This window comes from Indicator indicator, chromosome 4, assembly GCF_027791375.1.
Source record: "Indicator indicator isolate 239-I01 chromosome 4, UM_Iind_1.1, whole genome shotgun sequence".
Taxonomy (NCBI): domain Eukaryota; kingdom Metazoa; phylum Chordata; class Aves; order Piciformes; family Indicatoridae; genus Indicator; species Indicator indicator.
Genome location: NC_072013.1, coordinates 13,125,548 through 13,149,937, shown reverse-complemented (window position 1 = coordinate 13,149,937; position 24,390 = coordinate 13,125,548). Strand labels below are relative to the sequence as shown.

General features: G+C 51.2%; 1 protein-coding gene across 2 annotated transcripts in view; it reads right to left on the bottom strand.

Moving 5' to 3' along the window:
- Nucleotides 1-6,082: 6,082 nt before the first annotated feature.
- The window catches only part of PDHX (pyruvate dehydrogenase complex component X), a 31,123-nt gene continuing 12,815 nt past the window's right edge, over nt 6,083-24,390 (bottom strand). For both annotated transcript variants that reach the window (XM_054400204.1, XM_054400205.1), the window contains exons 5-11: nt 23,090-23,188; nt 18,251-18,431; nt 16,143-16,290; nt 13,478-13,536; nt 11,169-11,327; nt 9,779-9,843; nt 6,083-6,867 (exon numbers count right to left, since the gene is read on the bottom strand). In XM_054400204.1, the coding sequence (XP_054256179.1) occupies nt 6,603-6,867; nt 9,779-9,843; nt 11,169-11,327; nt 13,478-13,536; nt 16,143-16,290; nt 18,251-18,431; nt 23,090-23,188 (976 nt within the window). In that variant the 3' untranslated portion in view covers nt 6,083-6,602. The remainder of the gene's footprint in view (nt 6,868-9,778; nt 9,844-11,168; nt 11,328-13,477; nt 13,537-16,142; nt 16,291-18,250; nt 18,432-23,089; nt 23,189-24,390) is intronic.

Below are 24,390 nucleotides of genomic sequence, written 5' to 3'. Positions count from 1 at the left end.
TGTGATTGTGTGTCTTGTATCTCTGGCTGTACTGAGCTGCAAAGAGTTCTCAGTTCCCAGCCACCCTTCTCTGCATCCCTCCTGCTGTTAGAAGGTAGCACAGGAAGTTTTCTGTGTGAATTTTTAGCCAGGCTTTGGTACCAGCAGTTCACTTCCTCCTGTGTCATTCAGCCTTCTGTCCCTAGTGCAGGCATCTTCAGCCAATTCTCCACACCCTCTGATGCATTCCTGAAAATAGAGCTTGCTTTACAGTAAGGTGAACTGAAGTGGCTGGCTGGCTGAAGCAGCTGCTGTAAATTCTGCCTGCTGAAATTCTGGCAGGTTCACGCTAAACAACACTCTCTGGGAACAGCCTGGAAAGCCTCAACTCTTTCCAAAGCTCCAGACAGAATGATGGATACTCCACTGGAGCTGGATCATGCCACCTCAGGGATGACATACCACAACATGTATTTAGTTACTATAGAGAAACCCTTCCCTTCTTGAGCACCCACCCTGCTCTCTGTAATCCTGGAACCACTGGCTTCTGTGGAAAGCCAAAATACCTTCTTGCCTCCAGCTAAAGAGCAACAGCAGTTTCAGGAAAGAATCTGTCCTGCAGGGCTTGGATGTCAGCAGATTTGACTTCCTGAAGCACAGTGTTCTCCTGGTGAACACATGAGCACAGCCAACAGCTTTTCATCAAGTCCACTGGGGCAGGTATCATTTCATCAAGTCCACTGGGGCAGGTATCATTTCTGGCACCTGGAACTCAGGTTAGATGGGTTGCTAGCATTCAGCATTGGCATCAACACAGAATCATGGACTGGTTTGGGTTGGAAGGGACCTCAGAGATCATCTATTCTGACCTCCTGCCATGGGCAGGGACACCTCTCAACTAGACTCAGCTGCTCAAGGCCTCATCCAACCTGGCCTTGAACACCCCCAGCAAGGAGGCAGCCACAGCCTCCCAGGGCAGCCTGTTCCAGAGTCTCACCACCCTCATACCTGAAGAACTTCTTCCTCAGCTCCAGTCTAACCCTGCCCTCCCTCAGCTTCAAACCATTCCCCCTTCTCCTGTCTCTGGACACCCTCATGAAAAGTCCCTCTGCAGCCTTTCTGTAGGATCCCTTCAGCTATTGGAAGGCAGCTCTAAGGTCCTCCCAGAGTCTTCTCCTCTCCAAGCTCCCTCAACCTGTCCTCATAGCAGAGGTGCTACAGCATCCACAACCTCCCTGGGCAGCTTGTCCAGTCTCATAACCTCACTCCGCAGTCTCAATCTTCCTGAAGTTTCAATCCATGGCCCCTCGTCCTGTCACTGCAAGCCCTTGTAAGAAGTCCTCTCCTGGCTCTCTCCATTGCCTTCCCAGCATCTCCATTTCCACTACCCATTCTCCAGCCAGACCTTGGCTCCTCACTGTGTCAGTCCCTGGCCAGCTGCTTTCTTATCTTCTTGTGAGCAGTTCTCTGCCTTTGGAGGTCCCTTCCAACCCAAACCACTCCATGATTCTGTGATCATCTCCTCCAACCTCCTGCCATGGTCAAGGATGCCTCTCAGCTGGGCTGTGCTGCTGGAGGCCTCATCCAGAGGTCTAAAGGCACCCTGCTGAGCTGGGCACAGAATCAGCCTGGTTGGAAAAGACCTCCAAGATCATCAAGTCCAACCAATCACCCAACCCTAACTAATCAACCAGACCATGGCACTGAGTGCCTCATTCAGTCTCTTCTTAAACACCTCCAGGGATGTTGACCCCACCACCTCCCTGGGCAGCACATTCCAATGGCCAATCTCTCTGTCTGGGAAGAACTTCTAAGACCAAGCCTAAACTTCCCCCTGCACAGCTTGAGACTGTGTCCTCTCCTTCTGTCCCTGCTTGCCTGGGAGAAGAGCCCAACCCCCACCTGGCTACAACCTCCCTTCAGGCAGTTGTAGAGAGCAATGAGGTCTGCCCTGAGCCTCCTCTTCTCCAGGCTAAACACCCCCAGCTCCCTCAGCCTCTCCTCACAGGGCTGTGCTCCAGACCCCTCCCCAGCCTTGTTGCCCTTCTCTAGACACCTTCCAGCATCTCATCATCTTTCTTGAACTGAGGAGCCCAGAACTGGACACAGCACTCAAGGTGTGGTCTAACCAGAGCTGAGCACAGGGCAGGATGACTTCCCTGCTCCTGCTGGCCACACTCTTGCTGATGCAGGCCAGGATGCCATTGGCCTTCTTGGCCACCTGGGCACAGTGCTGGCTCCTCTTCAGCTGCTGTCACCCAGTCCCCCCAGGTCCCTCTCCGCCTGGCTGCTCTCCAGCCACTCTGCCGCCACCCTGTAGTGCTGCATGGGGTTCACCACCATAAGCAGCTGCAAGATTAAACAGGATTCAGGGTTAGAAAAGCACAGAGAAAACCATGGGCTGGGCTATGCCTAAAGCAGTGGTTGCTAGAATATTCCTTCCCTGTTTTTACAGCGATCAGCCACCTGCACAAAGCACTGTGCAGCAGTTGCAGGTCTCTCTTGGTGAGCTGATTGCCTTTCACACCAAGAAGCTTTCCAAGCCTCTCCAAGAGGGCTGGGTGTGCTGTCCTCACGCAGGACAACTCTTCCCACATCCCAGAACTCTGTGATGAGGCACACAGGAGGGAAAGTTGCTTTCTCACACCGAGATTGCTTCACAGCTTCTCCAGGGTATCTCTTAGCCAAGAGTACTTGCTCCCAGCTATCACTCCAAGTACCTCACCACCTGTGTTTGAGCAACAGATGCCATGTTGCAATTACTTCCTTCAAATGCAATCAGGGCAGGTTTCTCCCAGGCCTCCCTCAATGTTGTACCTGTACACAGACACACACACACACACACCTTGAAGCAGGGATCTGGAAGTCCCAGCAGGGCAATTCAGAAACCTGCCCCTCTTTTCATCCTGTAGCCTGAATCTGAAAGGGTTTCACAAAGATAGTTGAAAGAGCAGCTGGTCCTCTTCAGCAGCCCACCCCAGCACACATGCAGACACACATGTGCAAAGGATGCACACAGCCCTATGAGCAGCTACAGAACTGGGGATGTGTGGCTGGAAAGCTGCAACTCAGAGAGGGTCCTGGGGGTATTGGTTGACAGTCGATTAAATAGGAGTCAGAGGTGCCCAGGTGGCCAGGAAAGCCAAAGGCATCCTGGATTGGATTAGAAACAGGGTGGACAGCAGGGACAGGGAGGTGATCACCCCACTGTGCTCAGCACTGCTGAGGCCCCTCATTACAAGGGGGACACTGAGGGGTGGGAGAATGTCCAGAGAAGGGCAATGAGGCTGAGGAAGGGCCTGGAGCAGCTGGTTTATGAGGAGGGGCTGAGGGAGCTGGGGGTGTTCAGCCTGGAGAGAAGGATGATGAGAGGAGACTTCATTGCTCTCTACAGCTCCCTGAAGGGAGGTTGGAGTGAGGGGGGGGTAACCTCCTCTCACTGCTGTCAAGTGACAGGACCAGAGGAATTGATTTCAAGCTGTGCCAGGGCAGGTTCAGGCTGGATGCTAGGAAATGTTTCTTCACAGAGAGAGTTCTCAAACATTGGAATGGTGACACTTTGGTATGGTGAGGGTGCTGGAGCCCCGCGGCAGGCTGCCCAGAGAGGTTGCGGAGTCTCCTTCTCTGGAGACTTTCCAAACCCACCTGGATGTGTTCCTGTGTGACCTGTCCTGGGGTGCTCCTGCTCTGGCAGGGTGGTGGGACTGGATGATCTCTCGAGGGCCCTTCCAACCCCTGTGATTCTATGCCACCCAATGGTTCAAGTACCCTGAATCATAGAATTGTTAGGGTGGGAAGGGACCTCAAGGACCAGCCAGTTCCAACCCCCCTGCCATGGCCAGGGACACCTCACACTACAGCAGGTTGCTCACAGCCACATCCAGCCTGGCTGCAAAAACCTCCAGGGATGAGGCTTCCACCACCTCCCTGGGCAATCTGTTCCAGTCTCTCACCATCCTCATGGGGAAGAATTTCCTCCTAACATCCAATCTGAATCTCCCCACTTCTAGTTTTGCTCCATTCCCCCCAGTCCTATCACTCCCTGACACCCTCAAAACTCCCTCCCCAGCTTTCTTGGAGCCCCCTTCAGATCCTGGAAGGCCACAAGAAGGTCTCCTGGGAGCCTTCTCTTCTCCAGACTGAACAGCCCCAACTCTCTCAGTCTGTCTCCAGAGCAGAGCAGCTCCAGCCCTCTGCTCATCCTCATGGCCCTTCTCTGGACACCTTCCAGCACCTCCAGATCTTTCTTGTAATAGAGGCTCCAGAACTGGACACAGTGCTCCAGGAGGGGTCACACCAGAGTGGAGCAGAGGTGGAGAATCCCCTCCCTGGCCCTGCTGGCTCTGTAGCTACGCTGGCTCTGAGGCAGAGCCGACACCATCACATCTGAATTCCAGAGATGCCCTTACCAGGACTTGCAACTGACTTGCAGATGACATCCATCTATCTTTCAATCAAAGCTGGCAAGCAGAGAGCTGGGTGTAAAGAAACTGGAATTAAAGCTTGCATGAGCCTTGGGGAGATCTGCATAGGTCAAGAGTTGCAGAGGTTGATTTAGCTGCAGTCTTCCCCTGTCTGGTGAGCAGGAGCAGCTGTACTGGCACCCCCATGAGTGAGATGTGGCCAAGGTCCCATTCTTACAGCCAACAGCACCTTCCAGTGGCTTCAGCAGCAAACACAGAGCACTCTGACACTGCAGGAGCACAGACAGAGGGACCTGCAGCTCAGCACAGCAGCCATGCAGCCCTCAGCTCTGGCCAGCTCCAGGCCATGACATACAAATGCTGGGCAGCAAACACCACGAGAGCATCGTGTACAGAGGACCAGATCTTAAACCAGCCTGCAGGCTTGCTTGGGCAGAGCAGATGGAGCTATGCAAGAAACAGAATGGATCAGCTTGGAAGGGACCTCAGAGATCTCCTCCTCCAACCTCCTACCATAAGCAGGGACACCTCTCCACTAGACTCAGCTGCTCAAGGCCTCATCCAGCTTGGCCTTGAACAGCCCCAGCAAGGAGGCAGCCACAGTCTCCCTGGTCAGCCTATCCCAGAGTCTCACCACCCTCATCCTGAAGAACTTCTTCCTCAGCTCCAGTCTAACCCTGCTCCCCCTCACCTTCAAACCACTCCCCCTCAACCTGTCTCTAGACACCCTTATGGAAAGTCCTTCTGCAGCCTTCCTGTAGGAGCCCTTCAGGTAGTGGAAGGCAGCTCTAAGGTTTTTTTTACTCCTCTGCAAGGCAGTAGAGTTATCTTCAGAGAGTAGGACAAAGAGATGCAGCTACAGTTCAAAAGGGTGTTGATGAGTTCCAATTATCTGAATGAAGCTGTGGATTTCTCCAGATGACTTCAATATTCTGGAGAAATTGCCTTATCTGTGACCCAATTTAGTCTCCCAGACTTTTCTGTCACATCTTTTCCCCATTCATCTCTACAAGCCACCTTGGAGCTTATAGTAAAGGCTAAGATGAAGAACAGTTAAACCTCTGACAAATTCAATTAAAGCAGAGCTTTCCCTTTTATTTATTTATTTGTTGTTTTGGGTTTTTTTCTCCTTTGCTCTTATGCAAGAAGATCTTCTTCAAGATCTTCTAAATCTTAATTTGGTCTAAATGTGGATGGCACAATCTGCCAGAAAAGGTTCTGAACACTCAAAAGCTCTCTACTGCAGCAATATGATTTAGCTACTGCATCATCTTGGCATGGACCAGGACTCCTGGCAGCACTTGGCTCAGTTTCCTCCCTCTGGAAGCTGGATATTTAGCCCTTCAACAAAGCATCCCCTCTCTCAGCACAGGAAAGACCCCACTGGAGCACAGCAGGTAGCTCTGCAGTGCTCAAATACAAGACAAGCTGTGGGAGCAGCTTCAGAGGAGGCCACAAAAATGACCAGAGGGCTGGAGCACCTCTGCTGTGAAGGCAGGCTGGGAGTTGAGGTTATTCAGCCTGGAGAAGAGAGGGCTCTGGGGAGACCTTCCTGATACTTCAGAACATAAAGGGGCCTCTAAGAAAACTGGGGACAGACTTTTGAGCAGGGCCTGACAGGACAAGGGGGGATGGTTTGAAAGTAAAGGAGGGAGATTCAGCCTGGGGAGAAAGAAACATTTTCTTTATTTTTTTTCATGCTGAGGGTGGCAAGACCCTGGCTCAGGTTGCCTTAGAAATGTGACTGATGTCCCATCCCTGGAACCATTCCAGGCCAAGGTGTTTGGGGCTCCGAGCTACCTGCTCTAGTTGAAGATATCCCTGCTGACTGCAGGGGGGTTGGACTGAATGACTTTTCCAGGCTCCTTCCAGCACAAACTATCTTGTGACTTCCCTTTACATTTCATCAAGTTGTTCTTTTCCAGAGGAGAGAGATTCCTCTCTGGCCATCTGCTGTGCCACCAGTCCCAGGTGCTTAAGGAACCGCAGCAGGCGAGCTCGAAAGCTTTAACAGCACAAAACCTGCTCGTTGCCAGAGACTCACAGCATGAAAGCTCCTCCTTTTTTTGACATCAATTCAATAAATAAAGTGTTTGAGCAGCCCATCTCCAGGCAGATATTTATTCCTCTCTACAGAACACCTATCGGAAGGACATAATACTGATCTCTGCTCTGCAAGCCAGGCCCAGCGCCCCCAGCTCAACACAAGGCGAGACGTATTGGGTTCTCTATGTTGGCCTTCAGGGTCTCCAGAAACTTGGAAGCCAGTTCATCATCTACCACACGACCATCACTTGAAAGAGTCACTGTCATAAGCTGCTGCTGCTCCAGGGTCTCATTCCCTTCTTCATCCTCCACGACCTTGAGCTCCGTTCTCGCCCGGCCCACGGCCAGGATGCAGGCCTGGGGCGGGTTTATGACTGCAGTGAAACCAGTGATGCCAAACATGCCCAGGTTGGAGATGCTAAAGGGAAGAGAAAAAAAAAAAACAAAAACCAAACAAGAGAGTTGCCAGTAAGGCCAGAATAGAATCATAGAATTGTCAGGGTTGGAAGGGACCTCAAGGCTCATCCGGCTCCAACCCCCCTGCCATGGGCAGGGACACCTCACACTACAGCAGGTTGCTCACAGCCACATCCAGCCTGGCTGCAAAAACCTCCAGGGATGAGGCTTCCACCACCTCCCTGGGCAACCTCTGCCAGTCTCTCACCATCCTCATGGGGAAGAATTTCTTCTAACATCCAATCTGAATCTCCCCACTTCTAGTTTTACTCCATTCCCCCCAGTCCTGTCACTCCCTGACACCCTCAAAAGTCCCTCCCCAGCTTTCTTGGAGCCCCCTTCAGATCCTGGAAGGCCACAAGAAGGTCTCCTGGGAGCCTTCTCTTCTCCAGACTGAACAGCCCCAACTCTCTCAGTCTGTCTCCAGAGCAGAGCAGCTCCAGCCCTCTGCTCATCCTCATGGCCCTTCTCTGGACACCTTCCAGCACCTCCAGATCCTTCCTGGAACAGAGGCTCCAGAACTGGACCCAGAGCTCCAAGTGGGGTCTCAGCAGAGCAGTGACTGCTGTGACCCAGTCCTCCCCCAAGGCCAAACTCATCAGCTTCAAAACAGACCCAACCTGGATTTCAGAGGCTTGGGATTTCTGCAATTGCAACCAAGAGATGCTTTTAAAAGTCCTATTTCTTTACAGCTCTGAACAAAGCAAGCAGAAAGTAGGACAGGAAAATAAACTTTGCCTGTCTCTGTTCCCAGCCACACTTTCTTTCAGATTGAACCAAGCAATACCATTGGGGCATACAGAGATCCCTCAGGCACAGAAAGCCTGATGAGGCCTCTCTCCCTTCAGCATTTCTGTGTAACCACACAGAGTACTAGGAAAGGCTTGGACTCTATGGTGAGAGATGGTCTAGAGAGAAAGCTGACTCAGCACCAACTGCTTTCTCTTATAGCTGCTGGGCTGCATCCAAAGCAGCATGGCCAGAGATGCAGAGAGAGGATTCTGCTCCTTTGCTCTGCTGAGACCTCACCTGCAGTGCTGTGTCCAGCTCTGGAGCCCTCCACACAGCAAGGACATGGACCTGATGGAGAGGCTCCAGAGGAGGCCACAAAGATGATCAGGGGCTGGAGCAGCTCTGCCAGGAGGACAGGCTGAGGGAGCTGGGGGTGTTCAGCCTGGAGAAGGCTGCAGGCAGACCTAAGAGCAGCCTGCCAGGACCTGAAGGGGGCTACAAGAAGGCTGCAGAGGGACTGTTTGCAAAGGGCTGCAGGGACAGGACCAGGGCCAATGGTTTGAAATGAGAGCAGAGCAGATTGAGATTGGATGTGAGGAACAAGTTCTGCACCAGGAGGGTGCTGGAACACTGCAACAAGTTGCTGAGAGAGGGAGTTGAAGCCCCATGCCTGGAGAGGTCAGGCTGGAGAAGGCTGTGAGCAACCTGCTGTAGTGGAGGATGTCCCTGCTGACTGCAGGGGGTTGGACTGGATGCCCTCTGGAGGTCCCTTCCAACCCACACCATCCTGTGATTCTATTCCATTAGGTTTCTCTGCTGAGAAGCTCACAGATTTCTGAGCCACTCCTCCAGCAGCAGACACACTCCAGTTGCAACCCTGGCACATCAGTGCCCACAGCAGCAATGTTTCTGCAGAAGTTCTGGGGTGTCACTCACCACACACTATCTGTTCTAGAAGACAGGATAAGCATTCAGAATTACCTTTTAAAAACTGACTAAAAGTCAGTTCAGCTACAGTTTGTTTCACCAGAAATGTTGCCTGGTGACAACTGTGCCACTGTGCCCATCTGGAGACACTGCTCCAAAGAGCAAACTGAAACCAAACGGGAGTATTCAGGGTATTTAAGCTGTCAGGAAAAGGGCTGTCTGGCTACACAATGCAATTTTAAAACAAACCCCAGCATTCTTCTGCAGCTGGGAAAAATAAGGTGAGGGAAAAAAATCCAAGTCCCATCAGTCTCAGCATGAAAATCATTGAATTTTACACCCCAGCCTCAGCTGAAAGAAACCTGTACCACGAGATTCACAGAGTCACAGGGTGTCAGGGGTTGGAAGGGGCCTCCAGAGATCCTCCAGTCCAACCCCCCTGCCACAGCAGGAGCACCCAGGACAGGTCACACAGGAACACATCCAGGTGGGGTTGGAAAGTCCCCAGAGGAGACTCCCCAACCTCTCTGGGTAGCCTGCTCCAGGGCTCCAGCACCCTCACAGTCACAAAGTTTTCCCTTCTGTTCCTGTGGCACCTCCTCTGCTCCAGCTTGCCCCCAGTGCCCCTTGTGCTGTCCTTGGACATCCCTGAGCAGAGCCTGGCTCTGTCCTCCCCTCACTGCCCTGCACATCTTCATCCCCAGCAATGAGGGCAGCCCTCAGGCTCCTCTGCTCCAAGCTCCAGAGCCCCAAGCTCCCTCAGCCTGTCCTCACAGGGAGATGTTCCACTGCCTGCAGCAGCTTTGTGCCTCTGGGCTGGACTCTCTCAAGCTGTTCCCTGAGGTCCTTCTTGGACTGCTGGGACCAGAACTGGACACAACATTCCAAATATAGACTCAGCAGGGCAGAGTAGAGGGGCAGGAAAACCTCTCTGGACCTACTCACCACAGCCCTTCTAAATCCAGCCCAGGATGCTCTTGGCCTTAATGGCCTCAAGGGCACATTGCTGGCTCACAGTCATCCTGTTGCCCACTATCATTTTCCCCCAGATACCAGACATTCAACCTAGGTTTGGCCCTCAGAATCATCCCTTGGAATTTCATGCTAAATGGAGCAGGATATTCCCAAGGTAAAGAATTAGGACACGATGGAACAGCTGAGATGGAAACAGTTCTGAACCCATGCTGCACAGATCAAGTGCCAGAGAGTGTTACCTGAAAGATCCTCCCTGGTACTCTTCTGGTAACAGTTTTCCATCTCTTGCTTTCTTCGCTAGGGCCTGAGGAATATGAAAAACAGGAGAGAAAATAGAAATTGAAGTGTGGTAACAGACAAGTTCATTTACATACAGCCATTAAAAGTCATAGATTCACAGAATGGCTTGGGCTGGAAGGGACCTTAAAAGATGATCCAGTTCCAACTCCCTGCCACGGGCAGAGACACCTTTCACCAGCCCAGGTTGCTCAAGGCTTCATCCAACCTGGCCTTGAACATCTCCAGGGAGGGAGCATCCACAACCTCCTTGGGCAACCTGTTCCAGTGTCTCCCCACCCTCACTGTCAAGAATTTCTCTTTCTCATCTCCAGTCTCAATCTCCCCTCTCCCAGCTCAAAGCCATTGTCCCTCATCCTGTCACTCCCAGCCCTTATCAAAAGTCCCTCCCCAGCTCTCCTGAAGCCCCTTCAGGTACTGGAAGGCTGCTCTAAGGTCTCCTGGAGCCTTCTCTTCTCCAGGCTCAACAGCCCCAACTCCCAGAAGAGAGATTCTCCAGCCATCTGATCATCTTCATGGCCTTCCTCTGGACCTGTTCTAGCACCTGCTTTCAGGAGTTACCAGTGGGCTCTGGGGGGATTTTGTGTGTGTGTCCCCTGTGGCTATCCTGTCAAGCACTCAACTTGAGCTGTAAGCCCTGAATAAAGAGCCTTGGGTGTGCTGGTTGCTGAGAAGCTCGCCATGAGCCAGCAGTGCCCTCATGCAGCAGGGCTGCAGCAGAGCAGTATGGCTTGTGTTCAGCCCTGGGGGTCCATCTGCACCCCTCAGGTGACCTTCTTGGCCACCTGGGCACATGCTGGCTCACACCCAGCCAGCTGTCTACCAGCACCCCGAGGACCTTTTCTGACAGGCAGTTTGCAGCCACTCTGGCCCAAGCCTGGAGCTTTCATGGGGTTGTTGTGACCCAAGTGCAGAACCCAGCCTTGTTAAAGCTCACTGTGTTGGCCTCAGCCCATGGATTGAAGCTGTGCAGATGTCTCTGCAGAGCCTTCCTACCCTGCAGCAGATCAACACTGCTGCTCAGTTCAGCGTGGTGCAAACTTGCTGACAGTCTCCCCCATCCCCTCATCCCAATCATTAATGAAGAGATGAAACAGAAGTGGCCCCACTCAGTACCAAGCCCTAGTAGGTACCACCAGTGACTAGCTGGACTGAACTCCTTTTGAACAGAGTTCCAAAATTCCTATTAATTTGGGAGCTGAAGAAAGGCTGGAGCTGCTGCCAACCCCTTTGGAAGCTGCCTTTGTTACTACTGACGTGTACCTGGCTCACTCTGCATTCCCTGCTGCACCAACCATGCACTGCTCAGCCTGCTGTGGGTTTCAGCCCTACCTTTGCAGAGGCAGCAATCTCCTTTATCCCCTTGGCAGCAACATCTTTTATGATGGGGGTAATGAGGCCTCGCTCGGTTGCCACAGCGATGGAGATGTCAATGGAGTGCAGCTGCCTGCAGGCTTCTCCATCCCAGGTAACATTCACATCTGGCATTTGCTACAGGAAAGAGAGAGCAAACAAAAGGCAGCTGTGAAAAGAACAGCAGTGCAGTCAATTAGCAAGGGCACACAGCTGTGTGCAGGCATTCCCCACGTTAATTAGTGCCTCACAGACTGCTGGCTGTAAATGAAGGCAGAAGAAGAGGGCACAGCTGTCAGCAGGACTGCCATGAGCAGGACAAAATGAAACCCACAAAGGAGCTCACTGAGACAGGCAGTGAGCAGATGCCCTTGATCAGCTTGCATTGCTCCTATTCAAGCTTGCTTTGGGAGACAGCAGCAAGGTGAGTGCCAGGAACTGAAAACAGCAGGGCAGGCAAAAGGGGTTTTGTGGTGCTGGGAAAAAAAAATAACAAAAGCTTACAAAGTCATAGGATGGAACCTCAGCTCCCTCCCTGGGCTACCTGTTACAGTGTCCCAGCACCCTCCTGGTGCAGAATTTGTTCCTCACATCCAATCTCCATCTGCTCTGCTTTCATTTCAAACTACTGCCCCTGGTCCTGTCCCTGCAGGCCTTTGCAAACAGTCTCTCTGCAGCCTTCTTGGAGCCCCCTTCAGCTCCTGCTCTTAGGTCTGCCTGGAGCATTCTCTTCTCCAGGCTGAACACCCCCAGCTCCCTCAGCCTGTCCTCCTAGCAGAGCTGCTCCAGCCCCCTGATCATCTTGGTGGCCTCCTCTGGAGCCTCTCCATCAGGTCCATGTCCTTGCTGTGTGGAGGGCTCCAGAGCTGGACACAGCACTGCAGGTGAGGGCTCAGCAGCGCAGAGCAGAGGGGCAGAGTCCTCTCTCCCCATCTCTGGCCACACTGCTCTTGGTGCAGTCCAGGCTGCCATTGGCCTTCTGGGAAGTTTCTTCTGCACTGCCCAGAACTTCTCACAGGCACTTCCTTATGAAGCTGCCCAGAAACCTGTTTATTTTTTCTGTCCAAATCTCCAGTTGGGGGACTGGAACATCTCTCCTATGAAGGAAGAGTGAGAGACCTGGGGCTGTTCAGTCTGGAAAAGGTGTAGAGGGGATCTGATCAATGTCTATGAATATCTGAGGAGTGGGTGTCAAGATGAAGGCACTGGGTTGGAAAGGACCCTCAAAGGTCATCTTGTCCTCCACCTGATTCCAGGCAGAGGTCACTGAGTAGGCCAGCAGAACACATCTGTGGCAATGCAGGCTGGTGTGAAAACTGGGCACTTATTTGTTTAGAAGAAGACATTATTTGATACTGGAGACCAAGACATTGCCCAGAGACCGAGACAGAGACACACCCTAGAGAATGAGATATTTGATAATTAGGTATTTGCATATTAGATGCAACAGTATCTTACCAACAGCTTCAGTCTGCTGACAAGGCAGCCCCTGATAGCTGCAGCTGTTACCTGCAGAAGTGGATCTTTACTAAGAGGATCACAGGATGTTGGGGGTTGGAAGGGACCTCTAGAGATCATTGAGTCCAACTCCCCTGCCAGAGCAGGACCAGAGAATCCAGCACAGGTCACACAGGAACACTTTCAGACAGGCCTTGAAAGTCTCCAGAGAAGGAGACTTCACAACCTGTGCAGCCTGTTCCAGTGCTCCGGGACCCTTTCAGTGAAGAAGTTCCTCCTCATGCTGAGGTGGAACCTCCTGTGCTGGAGTTTATATCCATTGCCCCTTGTCCTATCACAGGGCACAACTGAGCAGAGCCTGTCTCTTCCTTCCTGACCCCCAGCCCTCAGACATTGATAGATATTTATTAAATCCCCTCTCAGCCTTCTCCTCTCCAGACTGAGCACAGTCCCAGGGCTCTCAGCCTCTCCTCCCCAGGCACTGCTCCAGTCCCTTCAGCATCCTTGGAGCCGTCCCTTGGACTCTCTCCAGCAGATCCCTGTCCCTCCTGAACTGGAGAGCCCAGAACTGGATGCAATATTCCAGGTGAGGTCTCATCAGGGCAGAGTAGAGGGGGAGGAGAACCTCCCTCGATCTGCCTTCATTTCACAGTCCAGAGCACAGCCAGTGCAGAGAATGTTACCTTGAGAGCTCAGCCAGCCCCTGACAGTGAGTGGCAAAGCTCTGCTGTGCTCACTTCCCTATCTCCACACAGGCCCACAGAATGCTGCCATTGTCTCTGGCAGTTTACAGTCAAACAGGTATCTTTAAAAGTCCATTATACACTTACCTTCAGAGTAACTGCAGTGGCCTTGATAATAAAATCATTGACAGACACTCTAATGTCATCTGCAAAAGACACAAACAGAGAATCACTGCTCCTGGGCTGATGATCAGCACTAGAGAACAAGATTCCAGTGCTCCAGCAGAAATGCTTCTCTGCCAGCAACAACTCAGCTCCAAACTCCAACTGCAGCAGCAAGGAAACTTCTCTCTCTTTTGGGAGTATTACTGAGGAGAAGTCTCCTGAGCAGAGACATCTTGCTAGATACTACTAGTTTGCAGACAAGCTGCAAACTCCTCCTTATAAAGAGGAGCAGATATGTTTCACAGCTTTCCTGTCCACTGGAGGATCTAAAGACACAGAGACAACAGTGCAGACTGCTGTTGGCAATGGAGGGTGATGCACTAACTGCAATGATTGCACAGATGAGCTTGCATGCAGCCAGACAGCAGCAGCCTCCTGTTCTCTAGGGGCCTTTGAATGTAAAAATTAGCAAGGTGAAGGCATCTGCCAATAATCCTTAAAGCGGGCTGACAATCTGTTCTCAAGCAGGCTGCAAAGCCAGTGACAGAGTTGTTAAGTTCAAAGCAAAGCAGCACACACAAAAGGCAGCATTAGAATCATAGGATGGCTCAGGTTGGAAGGCACCTCAGAGATCATCTCCTCCAACCTCCCCACCACAGGCAGGGACACATCACAACTAGACTTGGCTGCTCAAGGCCTCATCCAGCCTGGCTTTGAACACCCCCAGGGAAGAGGCATCCACAGCCTCCCTGGGCAGCCTGTTCCAGAGTCTCACCAGCCTCACCCCGAAGGTCTTCCTCAGCTCCAGTCTAACCCTGCTCTCCCTCAGCTTCAAACCATTCCCCTTTCTCCTGTCTCTGGACACCCTCATGAAAAGTCCCTCTGCAGCCTTCCTGTAGGATCCCTTCAGGTGTTGGAAGGCAGCTCTAAGGTCCCCCTGGAGCCTTCTCTTCTCCAGGCTGAACACCCCCAGCTCCCTCTGCCTGTCCTCATAGCAGAGGTGCTCCAGCACTTGGATCATCTTTGTGACCCTTCCTTGGACTTGTGCCAGCATCTTTGTGACCTTCTGAAGCCATAACCAAATACAATGACCTGTACAGGACTGGATCTTCCTGAGGTGAGCCAATTAAATCCTGAGCAGCAGCATCTTTGCTTCCTTATCCCAAAAGCTCAAGAGAAATTAGGGAGAGAAACAAAGTCTGGATTTGCTGTGCTGTTTGCCTTTTTTTCCCCCCACCAGGGGTTGAGAAGCACAAAAGTGCCAATTAAAATCAAATCTAGAAGCAAAGCCTACAGGTTACAGTGTAGAATGTAAAGTCACAGCTGCTGCAAGATCACCCTGAAGATGCAAGGTATTTAGATGATATTAAATGCCCCTTCCTCACATGAAAAAAAGTTACACTACTACCATCACCACTGCTGTCAGCAGAACAGAGGGAGAAACAAAGCCTCTTCACTTTCAGGTCTGGTTTCTGGCATACACCTACTTTTGGAAATGCTTCTGGAAAGGGCAGCCTAGAGATGGTAGAACCACAGAGTGGGTTGGTTGGAAAAGCCCTTCCAGATCATCCACTCCAACCATTCCCTAACTCTCCCCAGGCTGGTGCTAAGCCATGGCCCTCAGCACCACATCCATGCCTCCTTGAAACACCTCCAGGGATAGGGATTCAGCCACTTCCCTGAGCAGCCTGTGCCAGGCTTTGAGAACCCTTTTAGTAAAGAAGTTTCTTCTAATGTGTGATAGTTCATTTGCTTGCAAACTGAGTTAGCCTGGTTATTGTTAATGTGGGAGGGGGACTTCAGCCTACCACACTGTAACAAATATCCAACCTGAACCTCCCCTGGCACAATTTCAGGCCAATTCCTCTCCTCCTGTCACCTGTTACTAGGGAGAAGAGACCAACCCCCACCTCACTGCAATCTCCTTTCAGGGAGCTGTAGAGAGCAAGGAGGTTTCCCCCCATTTTCCTCTTCTCCAGACTAAACAACCACAGTTCCTCAACTGCTTCTCACCAGACCTTCACCAGCTTCATGGTCCTTCTCTGAACATGTTCCAGCCCCTCAATGCCCTTCTTGGAGTGAGGACCCAAAACTGAACCCAAGACTCAAGGGGGGTGGCCTCACCAGTGCCCAGTACAGGGGGACAATCACTGCCCAGGCCCTGCTGCTGGCCACACTGTTGCCAATCCAGGCCTGGATGGACTTTTTTGCCACTTGGGCACACATTGGCTCATTTTATGCAGCTGTTACAGGCTCACAGGATGTTAGGGGTTGGAAGGGACCTCTGGAGATCATCCAGTCCAACTCCCCTGCCAGAGCAGGACCAGAGAATCCAGCACAGGTTACACAGGAACACATCCAGACAGGGCTGGAAAGGCTCCAGAGAAGGAGACTCCACAACCTCTCTGGGCAGCCTGTTCCAGTGCTCTGGGACCCTCACAGAGAAGAAGTTCCTCCTCATGTCCATTATGGTTCTATCTTGGCAAGTTGTCCCATGCAGTGATCAGAGGGAACTGCAGCTCAAGTCCAGTATCAGAGAACACCAAAAAAAGATTTCAGCACACAGTGCCTGTTCACCTGGGCAAGCTGGCGTAAGGCAGACAAGCATCAGGAGCAGGGGTTCCAGCCAGCTAGCTTCATCACTAACCTTTGGCCAGCTCTTTTCTCAATCTCAAAACAGCACCAATGTCACAGTCAGCAGCAGCATAGGCATGGGGGATGGTTGTCTTAGACTCTGTCAGCCTCTTGGCAATAACTCTTCGGATGTTGCTAGCTGGGATTTCAGTGAAGGTGCCCTGCAAGGAATCACAGACTGCACAGGAAACAGCAGGAGAGCAAAGGTGCTCTCCCCGTGCTGAGAAAGGGCTGCAGCACTGGCAGGTCCTCATCAGTGGCTCCTGCTCAATTCAAGTGTGTCTAGATACCAAGAACCCACCCCTGCAATCAGTATGGGCGAGGCCAACCAGTGCTCTGGTCTGTCCCACGTCACTGGGATGAACACAGCAGGGTGTGCAGAGCAAATACAGGCTCAAAGCACAGAGCTAACCCCAAGCTTCCAGCAGGCTGCTTAGAAAAAGTCTTGCACACCATGGACCCAGGGCCAGAGCATAGCAGCATTGCTCCATTGGCCAGAGCTGGCGTGTCCAACACAACAGGGCTTGGTGCCAGTTAAACCACAGCAGAGGGCTTCCCCAGTACAACCACAGAGCAGCAGGGGCTGGAAGAGACCTCCAGAGATCATCCAGTCCAACCCCCCCTCCAGAGCAGGGTCACCCAGGGCCGGTCACACAGGAATACCTCCACATGGGGTTGGAAAGGCTCCAGAGGAAGAGACCTCCACAAACTCTCTGGCCAGCCTGCTGCAGGGCTCCGGCACCCTCACCATACAGAAGTGTCTCCTTGTGTTGAGGTGGAACCTCCTGGGCTCCAGCTTGTACCCTGTTGTTCCTGGGCACCACCAAACAGAGCCTGGCACCCACCCCTCAGCTATTGATAGACATTGATCAGATCCCTCTCAGCCTTCTCTTCTCCACACTAAACAGCCCCAGGGCTCTCAGGCTCTCTTCCCAGGGGAGATGCTCAAGTCCCCTAAGCATCCTCCTGCCTCTCCCTTGGACTCTCTCCAGCAGGTCTCTGTCTCTCTTGACCTGGGGAGCCCAGAACAGGACACAGGATTGCAGCTGTGGTCTCAGTAGGGCAGAGGGGCAGGAGAACCTTCCTAGCCCTGTGGCCACACTATTCTTGATGCACCCCAGGATGCCATTGTCCCTCTGGGCCACCAGGACACATCAGTACTGCTTTTTCAGTTCCCTGAGTGGTTCCTTAAGAGAAGCTTCACTGTCTCTTTTGTTACTCTTCTGTCTCCTTCCAGACACCCTGTGTCATGCTTCAAGGCAGAAGTTTTTCCCAACTGTCAGTCACCTGTCAGGGAATCTCTTGGAGTACAAGTGACTGCAGCAAGCAAGGAAATAAGTCTCTCCTGTCAGGAAGGAGCTGGAGTATCCCTGTGCACTACACCCTGAGCAGTGCTCAGCACACAGCCCCCTGCTGCTGCAGTTACACAAAGGAGCTTTTCTCTGTCAAGGAAAATTATCCAAGTTTGAGTTTTCTGTGCTCTGGTTGGTTGTTTGTATAGGGAAAAAAAAGTAGCACAGGAAGTGTACTGCGGTGCTAGAGTTTGAAAAACTACTCTTCAAGGGAACCACCAAGACCTTTCCAACTGATCAATGGCCATTTGCCTATACTTTTAGATCCCAGGAAAGCAAAGAATGAAGGACAGTAAAAATAAAGCAGGATTTAAGTCTCTTCCAGTCTAGAAATCCCACCTGACATATTGATCCTGCAGGGGCCAAGAGGAGGGATGTATTGGGTATTTCTAAACTAGTGGCATCTTGTTTGGGGACTGAAATAAAACTGCTGCCTCCCTGACTTCCCCTTTCCAAGGCCTGCAATGTGAATTTGTAGATGGCTTCAGCTTGCAGCTGTACACAAAGCAGCGTGCAGCAGAGCATCACTTCCAGGGCTCTGCAGTTCCACTGCTTTAGAAGCACCCAGACCAAAAGCTGGCAAACAGAACTAACCACTGAGCTTGCAGTCTGGGTGCTCTTGGTTTCCTTCATCCATCCAGTTCCAGCAATTTCACAGGTTCATAGAATTACTTGGGTTGGAAGGGACCCTAAAGATCATCTAGTTCCCAGCCCCCTGCCATGGCAACATTTAGCTGTAGCCATGCTGAGGACTTAACAGAAGCATTACCAGTGCAGCAGGTTCTCCTGGGGTGGAAATTGGTGGAATTGCTGGCCTTGGGTAAGCAGAAGTCACAGCTGTTGCTTGCACAGCAGAAGGCACTGCAGCAGGCTGGGGAGGAGCTGGGGAAACCTCAGGTTTCAGTTCAGTGGGTTTGCCCTTCTGCTTCTGCAGAAGTTTGAGAGCATCCCTGGTAATTAAAAGACAGTGAAATACAGACAAAGAAATGATCTCCCAACTGCCCAAAGAAGCACTGCTCCAGCACTTGCTTCAGCTCCTTTGCCAATTCTGTGCTCTTCCATCTCTGTTGTCAAACCAATCCCCACCCCCCCACAACATGATTGTTGTTGACTGACAGCAATGTTGTGTCTTTTGTGATGTCTTCAGGCAATTCCCATTAAATTCTGTGACTAAAAGGGCAGAAAACATTTCTGTTAGAGAAGCAGAACATTCATCATCACTAATGGTGAGTGGAGAAGGTAATCTGTGAGGCACTGTGTTAAGTCAGAGTGCACTTACTAGGGCTAGAAAGTCTCAGATGAAAGCTGTTCCACCTGCAGTTGATGTGATTAGGGCTGACAGACAATTGGTACATTGATCACTGAGTTCTCTGCAGCTTTCTGACAAAAACAGACAAGTGTAGACAGCAGCTTGTGCTTCACAAGCAGTCAGAAAGACAGCACCAGACTGAAGAACCAAAGCCCAAAACTGAGCAACATCTCACAGTCCCACGTGTGTGTGAACCTCATCTACTCCAGTTAAGATCTTCCCAGGGGCTTCATAATGATATAGCTGCCACCACCACAGGTCCCTCTTGTGGGCAGAGCGTGACATCAGTAGGTTCCCCACCTGGAAACTACACCAGCACATCCTCTCCAGCAGCAGCACACCAAGGATTAGCACCTAGCAGGCTAAACAGAAACGACTGCAGTGCCACCACCACTGCCAACTGCCAGGACAATCAACTAGAGAACAAGCTCTGGTTTGCAACTGTAACTGTACCTCCACCAAATGCTTGGTAGAGAAGCTGTACCACTTATAGATCTCATCTCTTTATCTTAGAATGGCTCAGGTTGGAAGGGACCTCAGAGCTCACCTCCTCCAACCTCCTGCCATGGGCAGGGACACTTCTCAACTAGACTCAGCTGCTCAAGGCCTCATCCAACCTGGCCTTGAACACCATCAGCAAGGAGGCATCCACAACCTCCCTGGGCAGCCTGTTCCAGAGTCTCACCACCCTCATCCTGAAGAACTTCTTCCTCAGCTCCTGTCTAACCCTGCTCTCCCTCAGCTTCCAACCATTCCCCCTTGTCCTGTGCTCCAGAGGTGAACACAGAAGTCTGTACCACACACCCCAGGTAAAGATCACTTCAGGAAGACATCAGCACAGCCTGAACACAAAGGTTTATGTACACAAAGGTTTGTTACAGAAACTGAAGGAAGAAATTGAAAGTAAATGCAAAAAAAAAAAAAAAAAAAAATGAGGCCTGCAACCACAGCAGGGCTTCAAGACACAAGGTATTAATAGTGAATAACAAAGCCATCTGATGGAGCCAGGGGCCCTTCTGGAGTGAGAGTCAGCAGTGCTCCAGGAGCCAGCCCTGACAGCTGGAAAGCTGTGCTCTGCCCAATGTCTTTTACTGATTGCTGACTTGCTTCAATTTCTTTCTGGCTTCAGTACACAGTTCAGCAAATGATGTTAAAAATACTGCAGCCTGAGCTCGGGATGCCAACCTGTCACTGCTGTTCCTCGTCTTTCCCAAACCAACATCTGAGCCAGGAGTTGTTCCAAAAGGAAGGGTTTCCTCTTTAACAGAGCCACTGCACTGGGGGAGAATCATAGAACTGTTAGGGTTGGAAGGGACCTCAAGGATCATTCAGTTCCAACCCCCCTGCCATGGGCAGGGACACCTCACACTACAGCAGGTTGCTCACAGCCACATCCAGCCTGGCTGCAAAAACCTCCAGGGATGAGGCTTCCACCACCTCCCTGGGCAACTCCATTGAAGGAAAATGATCTCCCAGCACTGCAACCTGAAACAAAAGGAGGTAACTGCATGACTTCATGCAACCTTCCCACTTAACATACTAGAAGCTACCAAAAATTACTGCAGAGTTTTAACTTGGCAGTCATAAGAGAGCATCTGCTCATCAAATAAAGCTTTGAGAAATTCTGATATATTCTAAAGCTAAGGAAGTGCTTTAAAATTACTTCCACTTATGGTCACAGAATGGTATGGGCTGGAAGGGACCTCCAGAGATTATGGAGTACAACCCCCCTGCCAGAGCAGGGGCACCCAGGGCAGGTCACACAGGAACACATCCTGGTGGGGTTGGAAAGGCTCCAGAGAAGGAGATTCCTGGGCAGCCTGCTCCAGGGCTCCAGCACCTTCACCATACAGAATTGTCTCCTCGTGTTGAGGTGGAACCTCCTGGGCTCCAGCTTGCACCTGTGGTGGTGCTCTGTTGGGCACCACCAAACAGAGCCTGGCCCCTTCATCCTGACACCCACCCCTCAGCTATTGATAGACATTGATCAGATCCCTCTCAGCCTTCTCTTCTCCAGACTAAACAGCCCCAGGGCTCACAGTCTCTCTTCACAGCAGGTGTTCAAGTCCCTTCATCATCCTCATAGCCCCTGTTGGGACTCTGTCCATTGGATCCCTGTCTCTCTTAAACTGGGGAGCCCAGAACTAGACACAGTATTTCAGGCATGGTCTCAGCAGGGCAGATTAGAGGGGCAGGAGAACCTCCCCAGACCTGCTGGCCACACTCTTTCCTTGACCATCTACAGCAGCTTCCTACAAAAGCCTGCAAACATTTCAAGCTGAACACAGGAGCAGAGCCTGCATGCATCTGAGAGATCAACACCACTTCAAAAGAAGGGTTACAAGTCCCCAGCCCAGATCTTACCAGAACATTTCAAAGTCAGACCTTTGCATGGAAGGAAGGAGCTTGGAAAAAAATGAGGATTTTGTTATTTAATTCTCATAGCTACAGCTAATCACAGGCTCACAGGGTGTTAGGGGTTGGAAAGGACCTCTGCAGATCTTCCAGTCCAAACCCCTGCCAGAGCAGGACCAGAGAATCCAGCACAGGTCACACAGGAGCACATCCACACAGGGCTGGAAAGGCTCCACAGAAGGAGACTCCACAACCTCTCTGGGCAGCCTGCTCCAGTGCTCTGGGACCTTTAGAGGAAAGAAATTCCTCCTCATGTTGAGGTGGAAACTCCTGTTCTGCAACTTATATCCATTGCCCCTTGTCCTATCATAGGGCACAAGTGAGCAGAGCCTGTCCCTTCCTTCCTGACCCCCAGCCCTCAGATATCTATAGACATTTATTAAATGCCCTCTCAGTCTTCTCCTCTCCAGACTGAATAGCCTCAGGTCTCTCAGCCTTTCCTCACCAGGCAGTGCTCCAGTCCCTTCAGCATCCTTGGAGCCTCTGTTGGACTCTCTCCAACAAATCCCTGTCCCTCTTGAACTGGGGAGCCCAGAACTGGATGCAATATTCCAGGTGGAGCCTCACCAGGGCAGAGTAGAAGGGGATGAAAACCTCCCTTGATCTGATGGGCACACTCCTCTTAATGCACCCCAGGATCTCATTGTCCCTTTTGGCCACCAGGGCACATTGCTGTCCTGTGAAGAACTTGTTGGCCACCAGCACTCCCAGGTCCTTCTTCTCCACAGGGCTGCTCTCCAGCAGATCCACTCCCAGCCTATAGGGTGAAGTTTATTCTTCCTTCCCAGATATAAGACTCTGCACTTATCCTTGCTGACCCTCCTTAGGTTCCTCTCTGCCTGTCCAAGTCTCACTGAATGGCTGCACAGCCTTCAGGAGTCTCAGCCAAGCCTCCCAGTTGGTATCAACAGCGAAATGTTTTGCTGCATCTCCCTGACAGCCAGGCAACATTAATTAGTTAGCTCCAAGTCCTAGAGGGGTTCCACCTGCCATAGCCTATCAGCATACCATAAATTACCACTGCACTTCCATAATTAAGGCAAAATAATGGCTGATCATTTGATGTTCCATTGGATATCACATCTTTTATTTCATCTCAACTCAGCCACTGACTGTAGGAAAGAAAGAGCTGTAAAGATTCCTGCCCAAAATGCTCACGAGTTCCTCACTCCAAGGCTTGAGTGAAATCATTAGGTCAAAATCAAAGAACACAGTCAACTACTACCAATCTGATCAGAGCAAACCACAGGTTTGTAAACAAGCATTCTTAAAATCAAAGATGGGGAAACCCCCCCCCCCCCAAAAAAAAATAAAATGAGAGGAAAACAAGCCCCTGGATATCTTACCATCACACCTCACTGCTCTACCCAGGCTACTGAAAAAAGCAGAACAAGTTAAACCCTGCCAGGCCTTAACTGAACCTCAGTGAAAGAAGCAGAAGCTCTGAAAGGAGATGAAGAGAAGTGGCCACTGGGATTTTATTTTGGCTCTGAAGACATCTCTGAGCAGTAAACTCCTGAGATTCACCGTGGTGGTTAACCAACCTTACCTAGGTGCTGACAAGCCACCACCAGGCTCAGCTGCAGAAGTGTGACAGCAGCACCATATCAGATGGGCTTGATTTAAAAACAAACAAACAAACCAACCCCAAGTTTGCTGCTGTGTTTGGTTTTGTTTGCTTCCCCCTCTTACAACATTTCCTAACCTATTCTCTGCATCTTCTCAACAGCTGTGGTAAATTTAACCAAGTGATTTCCACCCCCTCCCGGAACAAAAAATTGGCTCTCAAAAGAAATGGACTTTCCAAGCTGATGGAGATTGCTCCAGCTTCCAAGGAAAAAGAAGGTAATAGGAGGTGGCAGCTTTACTGAAATGTCTACATACTCTTTGGTGAAGATCCCTCGAGGCCCAGAAGGTACCAGGTTGCTTGCATCTAGCCCATGTGTCTCCAGAATGTGGCGAGCAGCAGGACTTAGGCGAATCCTAAAGAGAGGAGGAGAAAAAAGAGAAACTCTTGAAGCAGTGAGAGTGACTTACTGCACCTGATGGGCATGGAGAGAAACCACACAGCTGTGCTCTACACAGCTCTGCTCAAAGGCTCTGGTCCTAACACTGACCTTAGGCTGTGTCCCTTCAGCAGGCTTTAATTCCCAGAATGGTTTGGGTTGGAAGGGATTGTAGTTACTAGGATGTCACAGAGGTGCAGTGGTCTGCTCTTAAAGCCCTGCTTTTTAGGCTGCTTAATATACAATCCAAGTGTGCACTGAATGTCCTCATGGAGGAGGAAGGAGGCAGGAATGCTGTGCCCAGCTCCAACTCCACTCTTCAGCGGTGTCCCCAAGAACAAGTGCTCTTGGATACACAGAGGGTTTCCTTTAAAGCAGCAGCTGCTGCCTATGTGGAGGGGGTTTAAGGCTTCCTCCTTTTGTCCTTTGTTCAGATAATTCATAAGAGTCCTAGAATGGGTTTGGTTGGAAGGGAACTTGAAGGTCATCGAGTTCCAACACCACTGCCATGGGCAGGGACACCTCCCACCAGCCCAGGTTGCTCAGGGCCTCATCCAGCCTAGCCTTGAACACCTCCAAGAGGGGGCATCCTGGGCAACCTGTTCCAGTGTCTCCCCACCCTCACTGGAAAGAATTTCTTCCTACTCTCCAGTCTCAATCCCCTCTGTCTCAGCTTAAAGCCATTGTCCCTCATCCTGTCACTCCCAGCCCTTGTCAGAAGTCCCTTCCCAGCTCTCCTGTAGCCCCCTTCAGGTACTGGAAGGTTGCTCTAAGGTCTCCCCAGAGTCTTATACACAAAACCCCCCAAATAAATTCCCACTAAATCCCCACCCCCAACCAGGAAACAACCACAACCCCACCAAAACAACCAGCCCACATGCTGCCTAAAGTAGTTTCCTATCCTTTTCTTTAGCAGGCTGTCATTTACCAGATTTGGATTAGCACAATTCACTCCAAAGGAGGAACAAGACCCCCAGAGAGAGTGCACCCTGCAACACAGGCTTACAGACTTCTGATGCATGATTAACACTCTGGGGCTCATTTGAGATGTCTGCACTGCTTAGGGTACCCTAACAGATAAAAATCAAAACTAACAAAAAGGACCTAAGCTACAGTTTGGAGTTGTTTGCATTGCACTTGTGGAAGTAAGAAGAAATTTTTATCTAATACCAAAACTGC